Source organism: Rhagoletis zephyria, unplaced genomic scaffold (genome assembly GCF_001687245.7).
Source record: "Rhagoletis zephyria isolate East Lansing unplaced genomic scaffold, Rhagoletis_zephyria_1.1 Rzeph_scaffold_01253, whole genome shotgun sequence".
Classification (NCBI taxonomy): domain Eukaryota; kingdom Metazoa; phylum Arthropoda; class Insecta; order Diptera; family Tephritidae; genus Rhagoletis; species Rhagoletis zephyria.
Genome location: NW_016158337.1, coordinates 45919 through 58227, shown reverse-complemented (window position 1 = coordinate 58227; position 12309 = coordinate 45919). Strand labels below are relative to the sequence as shown.

The window sequence follows — 12309 nt, the reverse complement described above, 5'->3', positions numbered from 1 at the left end:
CGACTGGAAAACGGCTGTTTGTCAAAAGCATACGATTTCGAACTCGCGTAAATGTACATTTGCTAAATGCGATAGCATGAACGCTCTTCGAAAACATTTGTTCAAAAGTGCCAAATGATGCATTTGAAATGCAGCAAAATCGCTGCATAACGCCCATTGTGTATGTCAAAAGAAAAAAGGCTTTTAATACTTCTGGTAACTTTTTGGTAATGNTCGCGTAAATGTACATTTGCTAAATGCGATAGCATGAACGCTCTTCGAAAACATTTGTTCAAAAGTGCCAAATGTTGCATTTGAAATGCAGCAAAATCGCTGCATAACGCCCATTGTGTATGTCAAAAGAAAAAAGGCTTTTAATACTTCTGGTAACTTTTTGGTAATANAAAGAAAAGTTACGCACATTCAACATCGATGTGATGCTGATAGAAATCTGGATCAATTTGTGATCAACTCTGTTTCGTTTCCTAATTAAGTGAGGAAATTTTAATTGACAGCACCGACAAATGAATATATACACAAACAAATGTTCGGTTATGGTTAAAGTAATTCCAGTTTTTGTATTGAATTTTCAGTTTAAAATTAATTTTTTGCTTTTCGGTAGGGTTTTTTGCACATTATCTTCTGCGTGAGAATTGATCGTAATAGATACGGATCTGAATAAGCGACTGGAAAACGGCTGTTTGTCAAAAGCATATGATTTCGAACTCGCGTAAATGTACATTTGCTAAATGCGATAGCATGAACGCTCTTCGAAAACATTTGTTCAAAAGTGCCAAATGTTGCATTTGAAATGCAGCAAAATCGCTGCATAACGCCCATTGTGTATGTCAAAAGAAAAAAGGCTTTTAATACTTCTGGTAACTTTTTGGTAATATTTTTCTAATTTTTTGGTAACATTTTTTTCAAGTGTTTGGCAACCGTGCCAGGAGGTTTCGGAAATCCTCGAAATGGCGAAATTGGCACATCTGGCACCGCTGAAGCGAATGGCGTTGCCGTCGTTTGATGAAGTGTCAGTGCTTGGTTGGTGTGTTCTGCGTTGTTTATGCTGGTGCTTCTAATTTGTCAATATATTTTGTTTAAATTTTGTGAAATTTAACGAGCAAGGAAAAACATCGTGGAAATAAAAATAACATTGGCCAATAATCGAAGAACGTAGTGGAAGGACAATAATAATAACGTATACTATAAGTGAACTAGCCTTGTGAACAAGAATCAAAGAAAACAGTGGTAACACATAAGTGGAAAAAGCAGAGGCAAAGAAGAATTGTAGAAAGTAAAACGAAACGATTTCAAGTTGTGTTCGTGTAATAAGGAAAAAATTTCGCTGCCCAGTTAAAATTTGTAAAAATTGTTAATTTTGTTGTTAATAAAGCGTAAAAACGCTATTACTATAGAAGGAAAATGTCAACACCCGCACGCAGGCGTCTTATGAGAGATTTTAAAAGGTAAGTAATGTTGAAAATAAACTACGAAGACCTTTGTAAGGGGGTGCAGTGGGGCTCTGCCCAATTTCACACCGAAAAGCACGAATGAAAAATGATTTATGAAAATACGCAGAAGAAATCGGTTACAAGAGACCCGAAGAAATAATTACGTGTGATCTTTTTCTTTACACATTTTTAACGTTTGCTTTATTATTATGTACCCGTCTCGGTGCAAACCAAAACGCAAACACATTTTTATTCTTTTTACGTTTCACTTGGTCACAGAAATGTTGGCTTTGGCATTGTGCTTTCAGTTAGGTATGTATGTTTTTTTTTAAATTTTATTTCAGCCTTCACGAATATTAGTTCGAATCTCAAGCTCTTAGAGCAACGGTAGTTAGTTAAACTATGTATATTCCTGACAAAAAGACAATGTATTGTAATCCAATTCAAGAATATTCATTTATAATTGTGATTGAGGAACCTATTCGCTAGAGCCATTTATTGATTGCAGATATGCAGCTTTCTCTTCCGTATTGTTACTTCCTCCTTTAGTATACTAAGCACACATCCCCACTTGAGGGTACAAAGACTTGCAAGACACCTTGCATTCACCCCACATTCCAGGTGAAAACATTTTTCAGGTTTTATGAGCTCAAATCAAACAGTTTCTAAAACATACATGTCGTCGCCGTCGCGTAAAAGCTGCGGGAAATGTTCGGTTCTTTGTATAATGGGTATTTGGTGGAGCAGAGGCAGAGGGGCTGTGGCACCTTAAACCCCAGGCATTACAAAGAGCACAGTCCAAACTTTAAGAAGTCACCCTTCCCCTCTCGGACTCCTGCATAGCCCTCGGGGGGCCTCGTTTGAAAATGGGGTAAAATTGCCACTTGCCATAGCAAATGTAAACTCGGGATACGCCATCCACACTATTTTTGCGCAGAACACCTTTCCGCGTTAGCGCCTTCGACCGCGCTTAGAAAAAATTACCCTCATCAGTCAAACTCTGGCTACGCCATCCTCAGTACTTTTGCGCAGAACCCACTTCGAAATTCAGAAAAAGGGCATATTTCAAAACTAATTTATTAATAAATGCATAATACGAATTTTTTTATTGATTTTGGTCATACATACTTTACATACATACATACAGTTTACAATAAAATGGGTTCCCTATCTGCTCATAAAATAGCTGTAGCATTCAACAATGTTACACGACATGTATTCGGGATAGCTAAATTTGACCATATCTCTGGTTGGAGATCGCGATTATTAGACTGAAATATTTGATTATCTGAAAGCAAGAAACTACATCTTCCTCTATCGACTTATTATGTACAAGCAGCCTGGTTATCTATATGACAAGGTCATTTTCCCTAAATCAGCTCGAATTAATAATTTGATAGTATCAAATTATAATTATCAAACCTCCGCACGGCTATTCTTTGTCAATGCTATTCGTACATGGAACTCTATTCCAATGGCAACTCGCAATAGTCTAAATAAAATCAACTTTAAGGATGTTCTGTATGCGTACATTCTTTAAAATAAATTTACGTTTTATAATTATGTGTTTTGCTATCTGAATAACAAATCTCAAGTTAATATGTATAACCAGTGTATTGCTGTAATTGTCTGTACTTTTTATTGTGATTTTTAGATTTACTTTATTATAAGTTTTAGTCTTACTAACTATTATTACCTTCCTTTATCTTTCTGGTTTTACCTTTTATTTGTTGTACTATAAAAGATCGCAGATCTTAATGTACTAATGATTTTGCAAATAAATGAAAAATTAATGGTCTATTATACATACATATTTCCCAGGTTGATTTTCAATCTTTCTTTATNAAAGATCGCAGATCTTAATGTACTAATGATTTTGCAAATAAATGAAAAATGAATGGTCTATTATACATACATATTTCCCAGGTTGATTTTCAATCTTTCTTTATACTGGTATGTTTATCAAACGGTGGAAGATCGCCTCTATCACTCCAGTATATAAATCGGGTAGTAAGAATGATGTTATAAACTATGAGCCTATTTCTAAAAAAACGATTTGTTTGAAACTCTTTGAAAAGGTGATTAAAAAACTTTCTTTTGTTATTAAGCGCTTAGTAGAAGCCCAATCAATATGGTTTCGTGAGCGGCCGCTCCACAGTTACTAATTTAGCGACTTTCTCTGAATTTTATGTTTCAGCGTTTAAAAGTGGATTTTAAGCCGAAACCATCTACACTGATTTCTCGAATGCTTTTGACAGAGTCTCGCACTCACTTTTAGTTCGCTAATTGAAGAAAATTGGCTTTCACTCGATTTTTTTTCCTGGTTAAAATCTTATCTTTCCAATAGAATATATTCGTGAGAATCGAGTACTGTAAATCTAATCAATTTTTTGTCACTTCATGTGTTCCGTAGGGCGGCGTCCCTCTTGTTTGTTCTCTTTATCAACGATATTGGATCGTGCTTTAAATATTCAAATTTTAGATTATGTGCTGACGATCTTAAACTCTTCGGCGGGTGTTCCGCACGGCAGCGTCCTGGGCCCCTTCTTGTTTATTCGTTTTATTAACGATATTGGGTAGTACTTTAAATATTATAATTTTTTTATTATATGCCGACGATCTTAAACGCTTCCCCAAGATAACTTTCGCGTCGGACATCGTTAAGCTACAGCATGATTTAAACAATCTTGTTAGGTGGAGTCAGTAATAAATTAGAATTAAATTTAAAAAAATGCTTCCATATGACTATATCTAAGTCTGCCAATTCTATTTCTTCATCTTGCAGCATCCTTAATAACACCGCGTTACAAAATATACAAATTTCACGAACTTTTGAAGTGACCTAGTAAAGGTCATAAAGCTGGCCGAGCAATTCACGAAACTGTTTTCACAATTTTTTTAACACCCCCAAATTCTAAACTTATTTTTAAAATACTATTTTCGACAATTTTTTGATCGGTTATTTTTTAACCAATTTTTAGCTTTTATATGGCTTTGGAAAGAAGAATATTTGTACTATTTAATGATAAAATAAGTTTTGTGAGCACATTGTATTATTACGTTCAAATTGGCCCGATTTAACTAGTTAAATTAACAAGTAATTTTTAAGTAAAAAACAAAACCAACTTCATTTCTCATATAAAAATTTAAGATTATAGTTAATTTCTTCATGATCCAATGATCGGATTTAAACCAAATTAGTATGGGACTACCTGTGAGGTAACACCTTTCCTTTACAAGAATTATGGTAATCGGCTAATGCGGTCCAAAGTTATGCCGTAACATACATAACAAAAAAAAAATTAATAACCTCCTTTTTTTGAACTCGGTTAAAAGCATGGCTCAATAAACAGGTGAAGTAATAAGGCAGCATTCTCTGTTAATTTTCTGACATTCGGCTGCCATATATTTCCCAATGTTGCCTTTATGCGTTGAACGTTTTATGTGTTGCTTCTTTGGAAGTATTTACATATATTTTGGGGCAATTTGGCCAGTTATTATTTGCATGCAATATTGTTTATTTCTAAAATTTTTCCCACTGCCACGAAATAGACCTTCCAATAAATGTTAAAAAGCTATTTTTTAAGTACAGGATGCATTTCCATACTAATTATTTAAATAAGCGCTTGAAAGGCAAAAGATTTAATCAATTAATCTGTATACACATCCCATATTTAAACTTATTTATTTAAACCATATAGCCATTAATCTGGGCTGCCAGACATTTAGAGTCTAAAATCCGTACAAAGACAAAAAGTGGTGGGTGGAAAACCCGTACGCTCAAATTTGTTTGTCGAGCAAAAAAAAAATCGTTTGTACTTAGGTGAATACAGGAATCGTACTTTCAATAACATAAAATAAAGAAACACATATTTCCACTAATCCTATTTATTTATTGCTTCACAGACAACCTTATTATTTTTCTGACTTCCCAGTGGGAAAATGTAATGTATAGTAATCGAAAAAATAATCAGTAAAACAACCCTTTCCACATTCAAAAATGCATTTTTTTCCCCAGGGCGATGTCATAAGAAAAATGGGGCATTCAATTACCTAGTATCGAGAAATGAATATGTTTTATTATGAAATTTTTGGAACTGTTTGAAATACATTAGAATGCGGATTACATAGTTAGCAGTAATATAATCGAGAACTCATAAGAAATACATTCTACTATTTATCAAGCATGTAATGTATTACTACTTTTCGGACTGGGAGCTTTTTAACAGGCAGTGTGTTCTAGTTTATGTACATGTAACAAAACTTTTCAGGTGGGTTGTCGACCCTACCGAGTAACAGTACAATCGAAATCTACCAATAGATTGTTATACGTAATTTTTAAGGCCTACAATTCCTCTTCGTGCAGCACAGAAACAACACATTCACACCCCAACACAAGGCATGGAATATTAATAGCTGCGGTCCAAGAGACGAAGTTGCACGGCAATTCAACCTTGTTCAATTGCGCCGGATACAACGTTCACCGTCGAGCTCCCGAGCGAGACAATGGTGGAGGCTTAGCGTTCATCACACACCACACCGTGCAGTATCGTCTTATCGAAGCAGACATCGGCCGCAGGGATATCATCCTAGAATGTCAGGGTATTGTTATCCGGTCTGGCGATGTTGAGCTCGAAATATTTAACGTATATACACCCCCTGCCACTAGCTGCCCGACAGGATATCACCCTAAAATTGGTGCGCTACTCAGAGGTGAAAACCGTATGGTTGTTGGGGACTTTAACGCGTACCACGATCTTTGCCACTCAAGCCTGTCAAATGATCGTATGGGAATACATCTGGCTGAGCAGATAGACGGTTCGACATTCTAGACAATGAACGACAACACACCCACCAGGATTATGGGCAGCTGCTGCAGATTNATGGGCAGCTGCTACAGATTGCCAGATCTAACAATTGTCAGCGCTGGTCTGATAAACAGCGTGTCATGGCGACCTATGCAGACCCTAGCATCAGACCATCTGCCCATAGTCATCTCGATTGATAAACCTGCTGATTGCTTCCGCGGACTACCGGACCTATGTCAACTTTTCCAAAGCTGACTGGAAAGGCATCGCGGATGTTACTGAAAGCGCCTTCACTGCACTACCCATTTCAACCGACGTTCAGGTAGGTGAACGTAAATTCCGCTGGGTTGTCACTGCAGCGGCAGCTGCTTCATCCCAGCAGGATGCGGCTGTTCTAGCCGATGAGCGTGACAACCGCAAATCCCCGTATCAGGGATATCAATTCGGAGATTCGGCAACTTGTGAACGTACATAAGCGGAAGAAATGGCAAAAGCATCTGAAGACCCTCAACTTCGCCTCTGGTGTGAGTAAGCTTTGGTCAACCGTGAGGTCATTGTCTAACCCGGCGAAGCGTGACGACAGAGTTGAAATATACTTTGGTGACCACGCTTCTTCGGACCCGCAGCGATGCGCGAGCTATTTTAGCCGGCAGCTCATTCTGCATTCTCCGGTGGATAAAGCCTATCGTCGAGAGACTAGAAGGCTGCACAAAATGCCAAAACTCAGTGCGTCTCTTGTTTTCACCAGCGGTGAGGTAAGGGTAGCCATCGGGAAGTCGAAAACCTCTAACGCCATTGGACCCGACGGAATATGCATGCTGATGCTGAAAAATTTGGGTCCTGCGGGAGTAGCGTACCTAACGGAGGTCCTCAATTTGTCAATGGCCGCTCTCGTCATTCCAGACACCTGGAAGATGGGGAGTGTGGTACCACTGTCCAAACTGGGTAAACCAGCCAACAAAGGAGAGTCTTATCGCCCGATAACCCTCCTTTTCCCCTTGCCTTGCTACTCCCGTATTTCACGAACCGCCTGACCCCAGCGAAGCATCAGCATGGGTTCCGTAAAGTGTACAGCACTTAACGCCATAAACACTCAGAAAACTAGTGGCCCTAAATGAAACCGCCCCTGTGAGAGAACTATTCTAGTAGCGTTGGACCCGTCCAAGGCGTTGGACACTTTCGGTCATTCAACGCTGCTAGAAGACATAGAAGCCTCCTCACTCCCACAGGAACTCAATCGGTGGTCGGCAAATTACCTTGAGTGGTCGACACTCGTCAGTAATTTTTAGAGACAAAACCAGCAAGCTACGAATAATTAAACAGGGGGTACCGCAGGGTTGTGTCCTGTCCCCATTAGTGTTTAATAATAATGTCTCAAAGCTCCCTCAACCACCAGAGGATGTCAATATTGTCTCTTATGCTGGCGATTGTTTGATCATGGCGTCTGGGAATGGATTGGATGACTTGTGCTCGAAAGTAAACGGTTATCTCGCCGAACTTTCTCGCTTCTTCACTGCAATGAGCCTTGCCCTATCCCCTGCGAAATCCTCGGCAACCCTATTCACCACCTGGACCAAGGAGGTCAGACTGCAACTGGGTATTCACGTTTATGGCGTAACAATACCGACGGTGAATAACCCGAAAATCCTCGGTGTTATCTTCGACAGTCTGCTCTCTTCTCGGCGCATACAACCGCAATTGTCAACAAAGTACGGAGCCCCAACAATGTCCTCAAGTCGCTGGCCGGCAGCACTTGGGGCAAAGATAAAGAAACGTTGTTGGCAACACAACAAGGCGATTGGCCGGCCGGTTCTAAACTATGCAGAGTCCGTGTGGTTGCCTGGGAATAGCAGGACGCAGTGGATGAAGCTACAGACTTGCCAGAATACGGCACTACGAAAGCGACCGGATGCCTCCTGATGACGTCCCAACACCACGTACACGAAGAGGCCCAGATGCTCCCAGTCAAGGAGCATAACACAATGCTTTGCAAACAGTTCCTTGTGGGGAGCCACAGACGTGGTCATCCCAGCAAACAGCTACTTGCAGAAGAGCCCTCGTCAAAGCACGTCAGGAGGTATCTCTACAACAACCTCTGGACCCGTCAGTCTACCGACAGGCCCTGAACGGCATTTACAGGGAATCAGTCTCGAGTTATGTAGACTGCCGCCCTGATAATGCCGTTCTAGGCACACAACCACCTGACGTGGACGGGCAGAACTTTGTCTGCCTCGGGAGACCCGCACCACAATAGCCCAACTTCGCTCTGGCTATTACAGCAGGCTAAACTCATACCTGAGCAGAATTAATGAGGATGTGCCCAACCAATGCCCGGCATGTGGAGAGTCGCCACCTCTTCACATGCCCTGAGAATCCCACCCAGCTGACGCCCCTGTTCTTATGGACAGACCCTGTTGAAGTCGCACACTTTCTGGGCCTCCCCGTAGCTAAAACAGACGACAACGTTGACGGATGAACCGAGTGAGTAGTGCCGCTACAATAACAACAACGGATGAGCCGACCCGAGCGGGGCCTGGTAGCCTCTACAACAACAACAACTAAAATTCATATAACTCGTTCGGATTAAATTGTTTTTGAATTTTTTTCTAGGCATTGTGTATACCTCGGAAACCTATTAGAAAATACTCGTTTTAAAGAATTTTATATTAGAGTTAAAGAATTACGCCTTAATGAGAAATGTCACACCCGGCCCCATGGAATGAGCCATGTGCACTATTTTTCTTTATTACTCAGTTCTAAAGTTTAACAACTGGTCTTATTGCTCAACAAGAAATAAAATGAAGCAAATTTGTGTTATTTCATATTCAATTGGAAAATATTTAACACAAATTTGCGTTGTTGCCATTCCGTTTGTATTATCTCTCCGCCCAACAAACTGTATATTTAAAAAAAAGTGGAAAAAGGAACGGTCTAATGTGCATACAATATTCATATGAACATATCGAGCCCTAACCGCCAAAATAACGTAAGCGACATTTTTTTCAAAATTTTCTTTTTGATGCAGAAATGTATCTAGATGCTCTAGGAATATTTCTGCATCAAAAAGAAAATTTGGAAAAAATGTCGCTTACGTTATTTTGGCGGTTAGGGCTCGATATGTAGACTTCGTAACTAAACCAAGTAAATCTTTTTCTTTTCTTAATTGCAGACTTCAAGAAGATCCACCAACTGGAGTTTCTGGAGCGCCAACAGATAACAATATTATGATTTGGAATGCTGTGATTTTTGGTCCACATGACACCCCTTTCGAAGATGGTACCTTCAAATTAACTATAGAATTTACGGAAGAGTATCCAAATAAACCGCCTACGGTTAGATTTGTATCGAAAGTTTTTCATCCAAATGTTTATGCAGACGGAGGTATTTGTTTGGACATCTTACAAAATAGATGGAGCCCCACATACGATGTCTCAGCTATTTTAACATCCATACAGGTGGGTAACACAACAATGATCCACATACATTTTTAAAATGTGCTATTAATTAAATATGTAACAATTTTGTTTTAGTCTCTATTGAGTGATCCAAATCCCAATTCACCAGCTAATTCAACGGCTGCTCAGCTCTATAAAGAAAATCGTCGGGAATATGAGAAGCGAGTGAAAGCTTGCGTTGAGCAAAGTTTCATCGACTAGCCATCCGCCACAGGAGCAACACCACGCAAATCAACTGTAGGGGGAACGGGAACTGCAACTACAGAATCTGCAATGTTTTATTAAAATAAAATTCGAAGAATGGAGATAATTAAAATATTAAAACTTCAAATACATATACATATATAATACATAATATACAATACGTAAAATGATACACAATCGCTCATATTTTTCAGTCGTGTAAGTTGTGCTGCTAACAAATTCAATAAAGAACAGAATTAAAGAAAGTAAGAAGTAATTGCACTCATGGCAGACAAACCCTGACATTAGATGCAAGCGCGACGCAAGGACCTTAAAATGTAGCAATGTAATCGCTATGCGTGACTTTCAAGTCCGACTGACATTACCAGTTGTTGTTATTAAGTCAATGTTATATCAATACTGCAGTTCAACAAAACTATATTTCTTGCGCTTTACATCTTCAGACTTAATCAAAATTTGTAGACGCAAAATATTAACAAAAATATAAATTCATTAATATGTGTATGTACCTTAAAGAGAACTCACTGCATCGTAGTTTTTGAGTGAAAATTCAGAATTTTTAATCATCATCGCTTTAAATTAAAACTGGGCAAAAATACTCATTACGCCCTTTTCTATTTAAGACTAGCAGCGTACAATTATTTGGCTGCTATCAAAAATCTTCCCTGGTTCCTCTTATATCTTACCGTGTTTGTTTTGACTAACATTGATTTGGGTGCTCAGTATTTGATGAAACATCTCACCAAATAGTGCGCCATAAGAGCGGTACTAACATAAAAAACACTACAATAAACCAGTGTCAATATTATTAAGAAGAAATTGTAGTTCTTTTCCTGCACTCATTGTAATTGTGACGAAGGAAAAATTTACCAGAGGCAAAATTAAGTAGATGTTCGTATTAATTTTATTAAAATTGCTTTATTAAAATTCACTTCAGCTATGGATAAGCGTTTCATTTTTTAACTACTTTTGTGCGTGTGAAAATTATATTGTGGTGTATATGAGTATGCTACATGATGATACAATAAAACAGCATAAAATATGTTACTATGTTTAAGCAATCACCATTAAACAACAACAGCATAAAACAATTCTGAAGCAAATACTTTACATATAAGAATTACAGTGTAATAATAAAATTGGTATCTTATTTCAGTACCCAAATGCAGAAATAAACTTTTTGGAAGCTCATGGTAGGTTTCTAAATTCGACTGGCATATGGGATATTCCAGCACCACTCGCGTTGCTTTTGCTACGTAAAGTTAAGAAACCAAAAAAATTAAAACAAAGCATTTATTAATTACCATTTGTAACTCGCGTTGGAGTTAGAAATGTTCGATCATAACGCGAGTGACCATTAGTCACCAAAAGTCCAAAAATTTACAAGAAAATCCATTTTTTGAATTTGGGGTGGGGGCAGCGCCTTGGGTCCACTTGTCAAATAAGGTTAAATTTGCCATTGAAAAAAGTAACATTAGTTTTTTACATAGCATAATTTTCGGGGCTTTCCTTTTAGCGATTTGAAAATCCTTAACAGAAAAAGTATTTTATAAAGCATTTTCACATTACCATATGGCGTTTTCTTGTCTCGAAAAAAAGCTCCACTTATTCAGCCCTGAGTTAGCGCTGTTAAATTTTGATGTTCTTTTCTCAGCCTTTTCACAGGGCGTCGTGTTCGTTTTCATACATTTTTCAGTTTATGAACCTTTTTTAAAGCTACTTAGGGCCGGTTACTCAATGTCCGGTTAACACTAATCTGCGGTTAAATATCGTTATCGGCGTCTTCGACTCCATGCATACAACAGGCCCGGTGACTCAATGTCTGGTCGTTCCCACGACAGTCGGGTCTACGTAACCGGAACGACCCAGATTTATATCTGGCCAAGGACTGTCACTCCAGCAACACTCCCCAAAAAGTCTTTGGGGAGTTTGTATGCTGTTACAACAACAACAACTCAATGTCTGGTTAACACTAATCTGCGGTTAAACATCGTTATCGACGTCTTCGACTCCATGCATATAACAGGGAGTCGGTAACGTCGATAACGATGTTTAACCGCAGATTAGTTATAACCAGACATTGAGTAACCGGCCCTTAATCTTTTATGAATAAGGCCATTAGTCGATGTTCAGACACGAAAACTTTTGTTGCGGAAACTCAAAGTTTCTAGGGGAGAGAGCGACGAGAAAAGGGGACGGGTACCGAGTCGCCCGTACTCGGGAAACACGCTTTGTGCTCTCGTTCGTCTGAGTATTTCAAGTTGGCGGTTCACAGCTGACAACAACAATTGCGTACATTCCCACGACAGCCGGTTCTACGTACCGGAATGACTTGGGTTTTACCCGACCAAGGGCTGTTGTTTCGGCGATCTAACCCCGTTTAGATCAGCGAAGTATCTCAGAAGTTGTTCG

General features: G+C 38.9%; 1 protein-coding gene across 1 annotated transcript; it reads left to right on the top strand.

The window, feature by feature from the left end:
• Window positions 1–986: 986 nt before the first annotated feature.
• On the top strand, window positions 987–11055 carry Ubc6 (ubiquitin conjugating enzyme 6). Its single transcript, XM_017616693.1, has 3 exons — window positions 987–1445; window positions 9408–9693; window positions 9769–11055. The coding sequence occupies exons 1-3, from the start codon at window positions 1402–1404 to the stop codon at window positions 9892–9894; spliced, it is 456 nt and encodes a 151-aa protein (XP_017472182.1). The 5' UTR covers window positions 987–1401; the 3' UTR covers window positions 9895–11055.
• Window positions 11056–12309: the final 1254 nt, after the last annotated feature.

Coding starts and splice junctions, on each gene's coding strand:
- Ubc6 (XM_017616693.1), top strand. CDS start 1,402: ATGTCAACACCCGCACGCAGGCGTCTTATGAGAGATTTTAAAAG. Junction 1,446..9,407: donor CTTATGAGAGATTTTAAAAG/GTAAGTAATGTT, acceptor TCTTAATTGCAG/ACTTCAAGAAGATCCACCAA. Junction 9,694..9,768: donor CTATTTTAACATCCATACAG/GTGGGTAACACA, acceptor ATTTTGTTTTAG/TCTCTATTGAGTGATCCAAA.